The sequence below is a fragment of the Setaria italica genome, chromosome II (assembly GCF_000263155.2).
Source record: "Setaria italica strain Yugu1 chromosome II, Setaria_italica_v2.0, whole genome shotgun sequence".
Classification (NCBI taxonomy): domain Eukaryota; kingdom Viridiplantae; phylum Streptophyta; class Magnoliopsida; order Poales; family Poaceae; genus Setaria; species Setaria italica.
The window spans coordinates 32,520,320-32,536,834 of NC_028451.1; the positions used below are offsets into that span (position 1 = coordinate 32,520,320).

General features: G+C 49.6%; 2 protein-coding genes across 2 annotated transcripts; both read left to right on the forward strand.

Moving 5' to 3' along the window:
• Positions 1–3,101: 3,101 nt before the first annotated feature.
• On the forward strand, positions 3,102–4,553 carry LOC101771954 (zinc finger protein 8). The gene has a single exon (XM_004956898.3). It carries the CDS (start codon positions 3,432–3,434, stop codon positions 4,317–4,319), a length of 888 nt encoding a protein of 295 aa, XP_004956955.1. The 5' UTR covers positions 3,102–3,431; the 3' UTR covers positions 4,320–4,553.
• A 3,847-nt stretch (positions 4,554–8,400) lies between these two features.
• On the forward strand, positions 8,401–9,343 carry LOC101772358. The gene has a single exon (XM_004956899.4). The coding sequence runs from the start codon at positions 8,732–8,734 to the stop codon at positions 9,143–9,145; it is 414 nt and encodes a 137-aa protein (XP_004956956.1). The 5' UTR covers positions 8,401–8,731; the 3' UTR covers positions 9,146–9,343.
• Positions 9,344–16,515: the final 7,172 nt, after the last annotated feature.

Consider the following 16,515-nt stretch of genomic DNA (forward strand, 5'->3'; position numbering starts at 1 on the left):
GCAACAGCACACTGATGCACGTCCCAAGCGTGACCGGCCTCGCTCGCCGTCGCCGCCGTACGCCATGGCAGTTTGCTTGCTTGGTAGCTAGGGCCAGGACCCGGCCCCTGGCCCGGATGGGGGGGAACGCGGCGGTGAGCAGAGCCGGTGAACAGTGCGAAACATGGAACGGCGGCGTGCGCGCGTGCGTGCATGATTGATGGGTTCATGGGACGGATCCAGATGTAGTAAACTAAGCCTGACAAAACCAGGAGCCATGCTTGGTCGATGGATCGTGACAGGGATACGATGCTTGCTTGTGCATCCTTCGGTCGCTAGGGAAATGACAAAAACAATTGCATAAACCAGAGCTAATTGGCCAGACGAATCCATTAAACTTAATTAGTTCATGATTAGCGCATGTGATGCTACGATAAACATGTGCTAATCTTAGATTAATTAGGCTTAATAGATTCGTCTCGCGAATTAGCCCTCATTTATACAATTATTTTTATTATTAGCTTATGTTTAATACTTCTAATTAGCATCAAACATCCGATGTGACTCGGACTAAACTTTAGCCCAATGATCCAGACACCCCGAGGTGCAATTTGCAGCGCTTGAGGTCAGTTCCATGTCGGCACGGTGCTAGTTTGTACAAGCACAGGCGCTTTTGCAGAGGAAGGATTCTAAGGGCAGCTTTTAGTTTGTTTAGTATATGTTTTCCTGCCACAAGCAACGCCAGCATCTGCCTATAAAAGTTACCAACTGATCGTCAATGCCAGCAACCTTTCGACGTCACGTGTCGCCTCCTGTTCACTTCGTAGCGTTCGTGATTGAATGTTGCAGCAGCCAGCCAGTTGTTCACTTGGCTAAATGAAAGACACGGCGTGTACGAAGAACGTTGAGATGTGCGCACCGATGGCGCCCGCATCGTTGTCTGTCAAGGCGCGGATCCAAACTCCGGACACGAGTTGCTCTCATCATTCAAATCAAAGAAAAAGATGGTAAGGGCTGCTGCGGGGAGCCAGTTTTTTCGCGGCTCGCATAATTTGACCACCCGGCGGTCGATCGATTGTTCCCATCCACTTCGCCGGCCGGCATTTGCAGCCCCCAGTTGATAGATTCTCTCTGTTCCGGCGAACGGCCACGAAGAAAGCTGACGACGTTGGCATTTCACGGACCAACGCTCACCGGTGACCGAACCATGAAAACAGCTCGAAACCGTCCCGACACCAGTTCATCAAACCGAGCAGCAGCCTGCGTGAGTCCAAGTCGACGACGACATCTCTCGCTCGGTAAGTTGCTAGTTGCGGCATCTATCTGCCGGCGGCAGCTGGTTCGGAGTTACCGACAGCGAGGTGGCGCTGAGCGACCCGGCGATGCCGTGCCGTCCGCGTCGCTGGGGATCGGGGGTATCCTGGGCGAGGGCGAGGGCGCTTGCGAGTCGGGCCTCGCGGACGGCGACGCGACCACCGGACACCTGACGGTGGCGTGCACAAGCGCTTCGGAGGAGAGGGCGCACGTCGCCATCCCCCCTTCCTCCACACGCCTGCCCGCCCGCCGGCAAACGCGAACAGCCACGTACGTACGGCGTACCGGCCCCCGGCCGCGGGATGAGTGGATCGATCGATCGAATGATCCTACTACGTGCGAACCATGCCTCTTTTGGAATCGCACACGGGCGGCACCGTAGTACTAGTAGCTAGTACCCCAGCTTTATTCCTAACAAAATAAACAATATGTCAGGGGCCTATGCGTAAACTTTAGAGCTTCTGCTTCAACTAGATTTTCGAGAGATTGTCTGCAGCTAGGTCTAGCTTCTTGGGCCACACCTATTTAAAAAGAAAATGAAAAGAAAAAAAACCGACCAGGCGAAAGGAATTTAAAGCATGTCTCCATTTAAATGGGAAAGCGTGCTTTTCCTTCACTTTCCATCCGTTCCAACCCTCTCGTGGGGTACTTGAATATATTATTAGCTAGACGTACGTGCCTTCATCTTCATCCCGTTGTATGATCAAGGTTTTAAATCTTCAACTAAAGGTATTTAGCGGATAACCTCTAAAACAGCTATAGCGGAGCTAAATGAGACTATAGCGGGTTACAACTGTTAGTTGTACATAAATACAAATAGTTTGATCAGCCTCAAACAGCTATAACTGGCTGTAGCGACAACTATAGCCGAAGATTTAAAACCTTATCTATGATGCAACAGTACGACATTAAACACCTGATAATTGCTTGGAACAGTGTTCTAAATAAGACAATGGGGAGTAGTCGTTTAGGTTTAGTATAGACTCTTGTGCCTTTAAAACGTAACACGAGCAGGGGCTCAAAGTGGGCTTTCAACTGATGAAGTCCATTCAGGTATAAAGTCAGACTTGTGGTATTTTCTCCCTGTTACTCCCGCCGCCGGTTCAAAATAATGTCGTTTTACAATTACTGCTACACGATTTTTTTTACTTTAGCCCTCTATACATAAAAAAATAAAACTATATATTAGCAATATAAGATAGATATTACTAGATTCATCATGAAAAGTAATTTCAAAATAGTTTTTACCTTTCTCTAAAATGTCAAATTTGTCAAAGCTTTGTTGTTAAATGGTGTCGATCATTATTAGCGACATGGATATTGAACGAGTATATATCTTAGTGTAAAATGACCATACTTCTTGCCACTTGATGAAAGAAGAGTGGAAAAAAAACAAATATTGATGGGTGGAGAAAGTATTTTCTTGCTATATAAAGTTGTTAAAAGATGTACGTTCCCCACCCATGGGATGTGGACCATGAGCATCTCGGGGAGCAAGTGTTATCATTAGTATTTTTTAATCAAGCTGGCTCATTCATTTAATATAAACGTTCAGAGATTACAACATTTTGATACAACCAAGAATACAATGCCTGAAGATCGAGAAAGCAACACACTCACTCGCCCTAGCAAGAAGATGAGCCACCTCATTAGGGTTTGAGATAAGAGTTTTCTTACAATGGTTGTAAGGAACCGATGTTACTTCTAGGTACCTGAGAGAAATGTTATGCTTCAAGAGAAACAAACACGGTCTAAAATACAAGAAAACAAAGAAAAATCAACGTAAACAAAATCCTGAATTCATTATTTGCATCAACTGCCAAGGAGCCAGCAGATGATGTAGGAGTCAACAAATCTGAGCAAGCACAGCATTTAACACTTCCCCTGTGTACCCTTACCCTGGTCCCGTTGCTACCCACCGAATTTAACCCTTTTTAGCAGGGAACACGCCCAATACATCAGAACAGCAGCTTGCTCCATGCCAACATACCACCATAAACGCAACAGCAGCAGGGGGCAGGAGAGAAAAGAGCTCCTGCCTCCGTAGGCTAGCTGTAGGTCTCCCTCCCCCCTTGCATCCCTACACATCTCCCTTACCCTAAGCGCGCATCTGCTCGCGCTCTTGGGACGGCAAGGCAATGAGCGAGCAGGACGCGCAGCACGTCGGCGGCAGCCCCCCGGACACGGCCATCGAGTCGTTCTCGCAGCTCCCCTTCGTCCGCCCCAAGCCGCCGCAGCCGGCGGCGTCCTCTTCCAGCCCCTCGCCGATCCGGCTGTTCGGCTTCGACGTCCCGCCCGACGCCGCCACGCCCTCCACCGCGACCAGCGATGCCGCCGCGGCCACCGCCACCGCGGCGAGCCAGGCGGCGGGATCGGGCGCGGGCGCGGGTGACGGCGGCGGTGGCGGCGGAGGGCGCAAGTTCGAGTGCCACTACTGCTGCCGGAACTTCCCGACGTCGCAGGCCCTGGGTGGGCACCAGAACGCGCACAAGCGGGAGCGGCAGCACGCGAAGCGGGCGCAGTACCAGAGCGCCATGGCCATGCACCACCACGCCCACTACCCCGGCCACCCCCACGCGTACCCGGCCTTCACCAGCTACCACCACCGCTTTGGCATGGCGCGCTACGAGCCCCCGCCGGGGCCGCCGCCGCACTACCCCTCGTGGTCCAGCCACCTCCCGCAGGCTGCTCCGCCCGTGGTTCCGAGGTACTACGCCGGGGCCGGCTCCCTGTCGCAGCCGATCAACGGCAGCCCGGTGCCGGCTGCCGCGCTCTGGCGGGTCCCGGCCGTCACCGTGGCTGCGCCGCTGGCACGCCAAGAGCGGCCGGCGCCGCTGTCCTTGCCCGGACGTGAGGAGGAGGCAATGGTCGCAGGAGCAAGAAGAGGGAACGTAGCGGCAGGACAGGGCGGCTCGCGATTGTCCCTGTCTTCCTCGTCCTCCTCGTCCACCTCGTCGCAGCATGAACGCCGCCGGGGAGATGCTGCTGGGAACAGAGAGAATGTGAGTCTGGATCTCACCTTGTAATTCTATAGCTAGAGAGGGAAGAATGGGTGTGATCATTTAGCGGGTTCGTTGAGAACTTGAGATGGAGAAAAAAAAAACTCTTCTTTAGCTCTTGGAATTTGTTTATTTAGGTAACGGCGCTCAGTTGAGAGATTCATTTGTTCGACTTTGTCTAATTCGTGCCTTTCGATTTCTTTATGAGAAATGGGAGACAAATGATGGAAGAAAAAACTTGGGAGAGATCGAGCGTGAAAATGACTGGTGCCATCCTTTCTGTCCCCTTTTAATTTTTCCGCTTAAAGCATCTTTTCTCTTTCTTCTTAAGAGTCACCTACTGGTACTGACTGATGCTTTTTATGTTCCTCAAATTATCTTCCTTCTTCTTTAATCATGTCTCTATGTACTTCAAGTTTCATTTGTCAAAACTGCCAAACATTCTCTCTCTCTCTACCAGTAGGGGGAAACTAGTCCTGTTTCATTAAAAAAAAAAGCTAACCACTTTAACCCTACCCACGACAATCCCACTGGAACCACAACCAGCCAACAGCCTCTACCATCAGGCCAACCTTTTTCTCCCTCCGGCGCCCACTCTAAATCCCCAAATCATCAACCCTTAATGTCCAACTCTAACTCCTGAAATCTTAAACACTAAACTGTCAGAGAGTTTGCTGGAGAATCTGAGTCTTGCTGAAAATGGAGGTGAGTAGGGCCGCGCTCGCCGGAATGAAGGACGACAAAGGAGATAGAGGGCGTAGAATAAGGGAGAAACACCCTGATACGATACAAGTTTTCTCTAAAAATATTTTGGTCTAGCAAAATGATTCGCCGCAGTTTCGGATTAATCTTACTGTTCTCTCCAAAGGTTGCAATAGTGACATCTGAAGTCTGAACTTCCAGAATTACTCGTTGGATCTTTCATTTATTATCAAGGAAAACACGAGAATCTCTTTTATGTTTCATACGGAAATCTTACTAGGCAGTACTGCATCTGAAAAATCTGAAGCAGCATTAACACGGGCAGTTCTGTCACTTGCGGATGCCCATCGGTTATGCGTGAGCGCTGCGTGCCTAAGGCTATCAGCACTCGTCAACCTCTATTTCCATACTCTAAAAAGAATATTCTATCCTAGTCATCGAGATTCTCTACTCTATACTCATTTCTTCCACACTCGTGTTATATCTATCCCATACTCTATACTAACTACTCCATATTTTATTTCCCTTCCTTCCCTTCCTCTCTCTTCCCAACTCTCTTCTCTCCGCGCGGAACCTCGGGAAGCGGATAGCGGGCGGCAAGCGCTTCCTCCAGGAGTAGCGGTCCACCGACCGACCACTACCGTAGCGGCAGCTACTGTGCTGCAGCGGGTAGCGGTACTGGTGCGAACAGCCTAAGCGCTCGCTCGCTCAGGATTCTGCACCTGTGCATTGTGATCTTCATTCCATCCCATGTAAGCAGTACAGGCGCACTGGCAATGCATACAGCATACTCCTGCATCTGCATGCATGCCCTGTTCAGTTTCCCAAGAACACAAGGCCTGATTGCAGTTGCAACCGCTCGCAGAGGACTACAGCGAAAAAACATTAACCAGCAGCTGTTGATTCACGTGGACCTTGACGTTTGTATCCAGTGAAAATGTTCAGAGGATACAGTCACAGAAATAGCCGGGATTTGATGTGAATTGTGAAATGATGGCGTAATGTTCAGAGTATGATTTACGTTGGTAAAAGAAAAACAAAAAAGGAACGAGGAATGAAGTTGGCTAGCTTATGGGGCTAGGTAGGACCCATGGGCCGGTACACCTAGGCCCACGTGAAACGTGAGCACCACCAAAATCTAATGTGGCCCATGCAAAATCCAAATCGGCCCATGATACAAGAACTGTACCAACCAAACTACGTGGGCCCACTCTTTTTTCTCCTATCTATTTGCGCCGAATTTCATTTCCTACTAGAAACTCTGGCGCGGCGTTGCCGCGCCCAACCTGACTGGAGATACTATAGTTGACATGTATTATCGTCTGGATACTTAATTAGCCTCCTCCTTTGAGGCGCAACCTCTAGGCTCAAGAAGGCGGAGATATATTTTGATGTGCCTGATGTTCACAGTGAAAGATAAAAGGTTTTGTCAGACACTTTACATCATCAATCAGTACTTATCCACATGGTATGATGCATGTTCAGTTAAATTACCTCGCCAAATTGATAATTATTACAGCATCACGGACCAATCATGAGCGTAAGCGAGTACGAGGCCGGGGATCCTTTTTGTTGTGTTGCTTGCTCTTCTTGATTCAGAGGATGATGAGATGGAGGCTTGGCCTTTGCTTCCCGTTTGAGTCTGAGGCAGACCGAGGAGATCAGCGAAATAGCTAGACTTGCTTGCCTGTTCAGAGAGTGCTCTTGCAGTCTTTGCTCCTGGCCTTTGTGGGACTCGCCGCTCTCCAGAGGAGCACCCTGCGGCGGCATCGCCGTTGATTACCTGTAGTATGACGTATCAGGCGGAGCGCTTCGTCGGCGTTCGACGCGCCGGACCTCTTCTTTAGCGTCGCTGTCGCGTGGATCTGCAGCTCTGCGAGCTGCTGACGGACGACGGCTACGTTGGGAAAGGAGATTGGTATGGTGGAGGGAGTGGCGGCGGTGGTGACAGAGGGAGCGGGGACGCCTGGGAGGCAGGCGGCGCGCTAGCGTGTTGGCATTCGGCCATCCGCAAGAGTCGAGACGGAATCGAGGAAGAGGGAAGCGGCGCCGGCGCGAGCGCTGCTTGCTCCATGTAGCGAATTCGGCCCAAGCGCTCGAGGCTCTAAAGTCTGCAGCGATCTCAGGAAGAGTCTGGACTCTGGACCAGCGGGCGGATGGCCTGATTGAACCAAGCACGACAGTGAAAATATCATTGTTCTTCTTCGCTCATTATCTACTTGGTCTTGACAGGTTAAATCCATTGTCTCTAAGATTGGGGCTTTTTAGTTCGCCAAAAGGTTTAGGTAGGGGGAGGACAGCGAGATATTTCTCCTGTTTCCCTATAGCAATCGATGTGGAAAAAGGCAACAGCCGAATACAAAGCAGAAAAAGCGAGTGAGATCTTGACTTTCCTGCTCCTATCCCTAACGCTTGCTCTGTTGACTTCTCGAGATATCTTCCAAATTCTTAGGGTCCTTGCTCCGGATCTTGTTCCCCCGGTGCGAAAGCAGTTGGTTCCGTAGTTTGAGAATTCTGCTAATTCCAAGTATTCCATTATTATTATTAAAAAAAAGAATATAAAAAGTAAAGAGGTGGGTTATTATACACCCCAACCCCATCCCTTGGTTCAAGGGGAAAGCATTAGCCCTATCCTTAATATGACTCTCTGTCACACCGGCTACTGGTTTAGCTTCTACGTTGAGGAGATCCGCATCGGCGACTGATAGCAGCCAGATGTCCGCCTTCTCGTACTCCCCCTCCGGCGGTCATCACCAAGGCGGACATGATTCGCTTGTGACGTGGCTCAATAGGAATTCGAGAATGGTCCGAGACCCTGACCGGATTTCGTATATTAGAGATTCAAATCGAATCTATGTTTTCCTACTCTACTCTCTCTGTTATTTTTTTGCCCCCCAAGCCACCACATCATCACCTTTACCTTGTGGAAAAGGGACGCTGACTCGACCAGATCTACTCCAGAACCAGAGAAACCAATCGGATGGCATGCACGTCACGTGACCACCCGTGCAGTAACACTGGTCTCATGTCCTAGATCGCTCGCATCTTCTGCGATACCGCGCTGATACACTCCAAACCAAACGCTAAGAGACATTCTTGCCTCGTCGTCTCCAGTTAACCACACCCCCCTTTCTTTTATCCCCAAACCACGCTTGGGCTGCAGACCATGCTTGAGCTGCAGGGAACACAAGCCCAAAGAAAAGTACAGATCCGGCCGCCTGACCAAGACACCCCGCTGCACTGCACGCACCGGCCAGCGCGGCAACGGCGGCAACCTGCTCCACGCCACCCTCCCGCTGACGGAAGGGCCCCATCGGGCGAACGCGCTTTGCTTAATATCGAGGGGCACGCGACGTGCTCGCGCTAAGCAAAGCCGCCACCCCCCGCCCGCCCGGCGCCCGTCTCCTCCTCCTCTTCCCGCGGAGCCGGCCCCACGTGCGCGCGCCGGGGTGGGCGTGCCGCTGCTCGCCGGCCGTGTCGTGTGCGGCGCGTACGTGTCGGAAGGAGAGTGGCTGGAGCTCGAGCTGGCCATGTGCGGTCGGTCACTCGTGGCGCGCGCGCATTGGCTGGTGGCGTATCGCGGCGTTGCCGGGCAGGCCGTCTATAAATGAGCTGATCCGATCGAGCCCACCCTCCATTGCATTCCTCCCACCAAAAGCTTCGATCCAAAAACCACTGGAAAATCCATCCCATCCACCAAGCGCCTAGCCGAATTCCTGAAGCCTCACACCGATCCGATGGGGAACTCGTACAGCGGCGGCGGCTCGTCGTCGTCCTCGGTGGCGGCGCTGGAAGTGCCGCTGCACCTGTGCTTCTTCCTGCTGGTGCTGCTCCTCTTCCTGGGCTTCTCGTGGTACACGAGCTACGAGTCGGCGGCGGAGTCGTTCGCCAACCAGGCGCGGATCCTGCTCATGGCGTCGCCGTTCGCGCTGCTGCTGGCGGTGCGCCTGCTGTCGAGCGTCGCGCCGGGCGAGGGCGGCGCGGCGCGGGGCGTGGGCGACCTGCTGGCGGTGCCCATGCCCGAGCGGGACTCCATCCATCGCGCCGGTGGCTCGCCCTGGGGCGTCGGCCTCCTCCTCCTCCTGCTCCTCGTCATGGTCTCCTACCAGTCCAACTTCCGGGAGAAGTGGTTCCCGCTCGCGAGCAGGTGATTACGGTGGGTGATCCATGATTCGGTGGATTCCGGTTAGTGCCGGATCGATCGTTGTAAACAAACACCTGCGGATTGTAGCGGCCGCACGCGATGTTCTGGATGGTTGTGCGTCTTCTCTTTCTGTAACTGTAAGTGTGAGTTGGCGGTATTGCCATGTCCGATTGCCAATGCAACGAGAATCAACTGTTCCGTATTCCTTGGCTGTGAGCTGTGCTCGTGCTGATTTTGCTTCTTCCAAGAATGGACATCGCGAGCAAAAAGTATTTCTCCTCATCTCGCAATGCTACCATTTGCCAGCTTCGGAGTTCGGACAAAGGAAACTACAAACCCTCTTTGCCTTGCCAGCCTGCTTCTCTTACTACGACATTCATCCGCTTCAAAATCATTTCATGAGAGCGCATCCAGATATACGGTTCAAATTTCTGGCACCTAGCTGCCCAATTAAATATTGCTTATTTTGTCTTTTGGGGTAAAGTACTCGAGGTTTGTGGGATCCATTAACATGAACTTTCTTGATTCGTGTACGGATTTGTTAGTAGGGTTTAACAGTAGGGTGATTTGTTTTTAGTTTAATGACTGAGGTTGTAATTGGGCATTACCAGGGGACATGACGCAGAACAAAATGTTAGGGGGGCTTAAAATTGGACCAAATAAACACCCAGTAAACACCTTCTTCTACCTCCAGAAGCACTTCGTAACTTTCTTTTCCATGACACCACTGATGTATGCATTATAGTTGGCCATATGGTCCGTAGCCCGTGGGCCGGCCCACGGCATGATTTTTAGCCCGGTCCAGGCACGGCCCAGCACAGCGGCCGTCGTGCCCGTGCTGGCTTGGCCCACACCATGGGCCGGGCCTGGGCCGCTTCCTTAGCCTGCGTGCTGGCTCAGCACGGCCTGGCTCATTTGGCCCGTCGGGATTCAACGGGCGGCCCAGCCTGTTTAGGCCCACCTCCGTGGCCATATAAAAGCCAGCTGCGGCCCACCCCCAAACCCTACCTGCTCATTCCGCCAACCGCCGCCTCCCCCGCTCCCTCGCGAGTTGCGAGCTCGCCCTCGCCCTCGCCCCTCTGCGCCTCCCCCTGCCCCCAGTGGCCCGCCCGCCCGACCTCTCGCGTGTCGCGCCCTCCGCCGCCTCCCCCTACCCCCGGCCCCTCGTGCGTTGCCGGCGGTGCCTGCCGGGACTAGGGGCAAGGGGTGCGCGCGGCGCATACGAGCGGTGGCGGCAGGCGGCACACGAGGCGCAGGCGAGCGGTGGCGGTGCGCAAGAGGCAGCACGGAGCAGCGGCGCATGCAGGCGGCGATGATAGCGCGGATCAGGGATGCGGGCAGTGGTGGTGGATGGCGTCCGAGCCAGGGGCACGGGCGGCAGTGGTGCGGTGCACGAGGCATGAAGGGGTGGGCCGGCGGCGCGGCAAGGCGAGGGCGGTTGGGCGAGCAGAGAGCTTGGGCGCCATGGGCGGCGAGCCTGCCATGAACAGAAGAGAGAAAGAGAGGGAAAAGGAGGGACGGAGAGGTTGATGCCGTGCTGCGAGCTAGCACGAGCACGGCGAGCCTGTTAAGGCCCGCCGGGCTAGTGTGCCAACACGGCCCGCCTAAAAAGGTAGCGGGCCGTGCCTGGGCCGCTCCTTTGGCATGTGAGCCGGCTTGGCCCGACATGATTATTGTGCGGCCCTAAACGTGCCGGGCCTAACCGTATCGGGCCAAATCATGCTCATGCCAAGCCGGGCTAGACTGCCCGTTTGGCCATCTATACTGGGCATTACAGTTTGATTGGGCATTACGGTTTGATTGGGGGTGATTACATGAGCCAAGTATGTTCTTATTGGTTATTGCAGATCAAGATAGATTAGTTGACCAGCTTACTCCAAAATGCAAGCCAGTCTGCTTCCGTAGTTTGCTCAGTTCATAATGGATCCAAGGTTTCCAGTGTGATGGGTTAGAGATTTTTAGTAATTTATTCACATGATTTTTCACCATTCATTCTTGTATCTGAACCCTTCCACAAGCTTACAAGCTCAGATCTTACTGACTTCCTTCTCGATAACTTTTAATACCAAGCGGAAGTATATAAAAAAATTACCGCATTGCATATCATTCCCTTCTCCGTTCACCAAATCATGTCCAGGGTTTGTTGGATCCCTTCAGCGGACACTAAATTCTTCAATAGAGCTTTCCCAACAGCATGCCAATCAGGCAATCACCACCATCCTTCGATCGTGAATTCTACTTCTCGATCTTCACCCATTTGTGCTACACCTCTTAAGAGTTTCAACTTCCCCGTCGCCTCCTCCAGACCTCCACCTCCCCATGATCCGCCATCCTCTGAACTCCTCTGATAATGCACACAGTCGCCATCGGTATCACGAGCGAGTGTGCACCAGACCTAGATCTATGATTCGTGGAAATTTTGGTGGAAAGAAATTGACCCGGATCTCATTTAAAGGTAGAGCTCGGGACTGCCTTCGAGTCTCCATGAGGACACTATCGAGAGACTTTTGTTTATAAATGTCTGAAACATAAAGTGTTTTTCTGACTCTTACTCAAAGACAGACTAAACACAAGAGAACTTCTGAGAAGAAAAACATTTGCATTGCACCGCTATTCATGTGTCCTTAATCAGAATAACATTTAATCAGAATAACATTGAAGAATCAGTCCAACACCTCTTCCTTCGCTACCCTTCTCAAAGTAATGCTGGAACATACCGAACCTACAAATTGATGATGCAATATCCGGCTATGACGTGCTTGAATCCTTCAAAAACCAGCTGGCACAGCCTTTCTTCATGGAGGTGATAATCATCATGCCCTGGAGCATATGGACAACGAGAAATGGACTCATTTTTTATAATCAGATGCCAACAGTGCAAAGGTGCAAGGAAGCCTTCCAGCATGAATTCTCCAGGTCATCCTCAGATCAGAAACAAAATACCAACCATCAATAGTTATATGGCTTGAATCTCTGTTGTAATTTTTCTTTTTTTTCCACCTTTGTACATAACTATTTTCTTTTAATACAAGGCTTACCCCTCATGTTTCATTAAAAAAAGTCTAAAACAACTTTTGTCCATGTAGAAAACAATACAATTAAGTTATGTAGTTATGACGAGAAGGGAAAGATAGAAAAGGTGTGGGGTTGTCAACCGGCTCTCCCTTCTTGGTGATTCGGATCCGTGGCGCTGGATGTTTCGAAGTCAGGCTTACGGCATTTTTGTGGGTGCGCCCCTACGGGACCGAGTGCCATCGATAGCGGGAAAGACCTCAACACCTCAACATGATTGGAATGGCGGAGCTGGAGCTGTGTCTCTACACTCCAGGAGATCCTTCTCGGTGCATGAGCCCTTTCGATCTAAGATTCTCGGTCCATTCCTCCTTGTTTAGACTCTCTCATACCACGAAGAATGCACTATGCAATTAAGTATTAGAATGAGAAGGAGTATTAATTACTCTATCCATTTCAAATTACAAGAGTTCTTCTTTCTTTTACTACCCGCACCTTAACCCGTAATAAAGGATGCGCTCGTCAGAGGAATCTCTTCCTTAATACTCCCTCCATTCTGCGTGACAAGTGGCCAAATTTAATTTCACATCCTTAGGCCGTGTTTGATCCTCAGGCTGAACTTTAGCCCTTATCACATCGAATGTTCGGATGCAAATTAGAAGGACTAAACATAAGCTAATTATAAAACTAATTGCAGAAGTCCTGGGCTAATTCACGAGATGAATCTATTAAGCCTAATTAATCCATCATTAGCAAATGGTTACTGTAGAACCACATTGTCAAATCATGACCTAATTAAACTTAATAGATTTGTCTCGCAAATTAGCCTCCATCTGTGCAATTAGTTTTGTAATTAGTTTATATTTAATACTCTTAATTAGTATCCAAACGTCCGATGTGACAGGGGCTAAAGTTTAGACCTCAATATCCAAACAGGACCTTAGTTAATAACGACATGCACACCATGGAAAAACAATGTCAGCATCAAACAACATAAATAATGGAGAACGACACGGCAAAAGTCTAAGAAAACCATGTGAACTCAAACAAACTTGAGAACCACGGAAAAAACATGTTGGAGACATTTTAGCTATATTATTCGAACCGAGACACAAATTGCTATTAGAGAAGCAATGGTCGATTTTTCTTGCTATATAACTTTCTATTTTTACATAAGTTTTTCTCTTTTTCTTTGCGAATTTTTACATAAGTTTTTTGTAACAACTCTTCCACATAAGTTTCTCATCTTCTCCGAGAACGAAAAAGTTCAGAAAAGTTTTTCATAATAGCATTTTTCAACTAAGCCGCGGAGCTTCACGGTGAGCCTGGTCCGGTCGGCGAGCCTCGCGTTCCAGGGCCTCTGGTTCATCGTCACGGGCGTCATGCTGTGGACGCCGGCGCTCGTCCCCAAGGGCTGCTTCCTCAACGACGAGGGAGGCCGAGAGGTCGTGCGGTGCCGCACCGGAGAGGCGCTCCACCGGGCCAAGTCGCTCGTCAACCTGCAGTTCAGCAGGTACCTGAGCGGCGCCGTGGTGTTCGTCGTCGTGCTCTACCTCCAGATGGCCAGGCGGTACCTGGAGGAGCCGCTGTACGTGCCTGTGGTGAAGGAAGACAGCGGCGGCGGCGGAGATGACCTCGACATCGTCGAGGACGGCCTCGAGGCCGGGAAAGGTGAATTCGCACACGTGATCGGATCGGCATCGCAAAACCTATCGAAATCGAATGGTGAGGGTCGTATTCTATCATACAAGTCGTACACGCAAATCGCAGTGATGCCGATTGATTGATTCAATACGTCACTGTCCCTTATCAAAAAAATGCGTCACTAGCAACACCTCCTACGCTCCTAGTCTCGGCGTCGCCGTATCAGTAGCTATAGTGCTGTGTATCTCGCCTTGTGTCTAGATAACTCTATATCAAAATAAATGGGACTGTATCTGCATTTCCGTGCTAATTTAGGTAAATTATCAGCATCAAATTATTTAAATGAGCTTGAAATAGAACACGAGACAGCGTTTTCGGAAAAAGAATGGACGATGCTAATCTTCGGTGTGTGAGGATGTTGCACGTCTGGTCTGCGTCTGGATGGGCCACGCACCATTTTTCTTCTTCCTTCGACCAATACAATCCACGCACAGTATCTGTTCTGTAGTTCCCCAATGAGCCAGCCTTTCTCCCATGCCCTACCCTCCACCGTCGTCTACAACAGTGTCTCCTCCATCATCCGATCCATAGGCACCGGCGCACCTCCATCCGATCCGCTCTGCTAAACCTAGCTCCATCGAGCTGTCTCAGTTTGCCTGAAATGAGGCTAAGCGCAATGCTCAACCCAATATGTTGCGCCACAGTGCTGTCGTGAGGGAGAAAAAAATGATGTCTTGCCGACTGTCAGTGTAGTTTGTGGTGGATACCGGTAGTCCGAGAAATTATGTGAATGATCACGGAGAGAGGAGTTACGTTAGTCCCGAAAGAAATAAAGCATGGACGAACCAAGAGGCTGCCCACGCTTTGCTTGCATGGCACACTCTCGCTCAAGCTTGAAACGTCGTCCAACACTCCAACCCAATGCAATGACGGTTTGCATTGGACCAGCCCTAAGGTCTTCTATGCCTCCACTAGCATGTGTAGGGATACGTATGGGCGCCTGTCCGCTACGAAGTAAGTCCTTTTAAGCGAACTAAGCATACAACTGATAAGTTTTTCCTTGTGATGAAACTTGCTCATTAAAGTTCGAATCCTTGACTCAACACTGGTACTCGCAAACAGGATATATGAATACTTGATGTTGCTTAAGTAAATAAATAAGTAAATACTTGATGTTGTTATCTTTTTATGGTTTTTTAGATGTAACTTTGATTGTTATTTTCTACATGAACATAGTTACACCCCTCCGTTTTTACTAGATGTATTTTATTCCACTGTGACAAGATTTTGGCTAACAATTAGTATATCAATTACTACCTGCATTACAAATTATAAATTATTTTAACTTTGATATATACATAATTTTTACTATACGTGTACCAAAACGACTTAGAAGTAAAAAAAACCTTGTAATTTTAAATAGAAGGAATAATATATAACAAATGTGTTAGATTATGAAAGTATTTTTCAAGATAGTTTGATCCGTACGAACTTTTATCTCAAAACAAAAATTTAAAAACTATATCAACGTATATACAAATTTTAAATTTTTGACCGAATCTTCTTGCTCAGAGCGTATATATTTGTGACTGGATGGATGTTATATGGGCCTTTTTCCTTGGATGGGGCTATTGTATTTACCCAAGTGAGGCCTGCTACAAAGAAGAAAGAAGGCCAGCACACGAGAGGTATGGCATAACCATAACTAACTGGGCCGGCCTAATAATAGTTTAATATCGTTGCATCTTCGGCCTTCGGCGTCTGCGTCTCCGTGTAGCCGTGCAGGGGCAGCGACAAACTGATTAGTGTAATGAGTCGAAATTGCCCATGCAGAGCAATTTTAGACCCAATTTTAACTGTGGTAGTCAGGACCCACTATTTTAACTGAAGGAAAACTCTACATAAAAAGGCCAGGCTAGTTTAATAATCTATCTTAGGCCAAAGGTAATTGAAATAAAGGAAAAGAAAAGTTTCCACGAAAGACGCAAGGCAAAAGCCCCCTAAGTAAAGGTTAAAGTTTGCACGCTCAGAAAAAAAGTACAGTTTTTCGGGACTCAAAATCAGATTCCCCGCCATGTGTAAGGAGAATACTGTAGGCAGATGCCAAGTTCAAGGAAAATTCCTTCGAAGGAAAGTGCCAAATGTTTTTATCAGGGAAAAAGATAGCATACAAAAGCAGGGAAGCATCCTAGGCCTTGTATTCTAGCATTGCTGTTAGAGCTTCCTATCTAGTACTATCCCTAACAGCCAGAGTCTCTGAATTCAGATACTTTCAGTTGAATTTCAGATCGCTGACATACAAGTAATCCAGCATAGTTAACCTTTAGTTCATATTCAGATTTCTAGCATAAACATTGCCAAACTTTGGAGGTGAAAGGCAGATAATAAAGATAACATACCGGATGATTGCAAAGAGAGCATAATAATTAACAGACAAAGCCCCTGTTCTTTCACACGCATATGATGATGTCAACCGAGCCCGAGTCGCTCGCTCTAGCGATTTTCGGCCCATGTTGCGAAAGAGAGAGACGACGGTTGCACGCAGTTGCACGCGACGGAAAGGCCCGTCTCGCAATGATGAGTTCTCGTTTTGGCAGATATATATATTCCCTCCCGACAAAAGGCGCCTCCAGCGAGAGCGCTCCGTCGTCAGTGTCAGCTACAAAAGGACAATTAGGGCCTTTGATCCCAGCCTTTGGTAAAACTAATCTACCATGCTTT

Coding starts and splice junctions, on each gene's coding strand:
- LOC101771954 (XM_004956898.3), top strand. CDS start 3,432: ATGAGCGAGCAGGACGCGCAGCACGTCGGCGGCAGCCCCCCGGACACG.
- LOC101772358 (XM_004956899.4), top strand. CDS start 8,732: ATGGGGAACTCGTACAGCGGCGGCGGCTCGTCGTCGTCCTCGGTGGCG.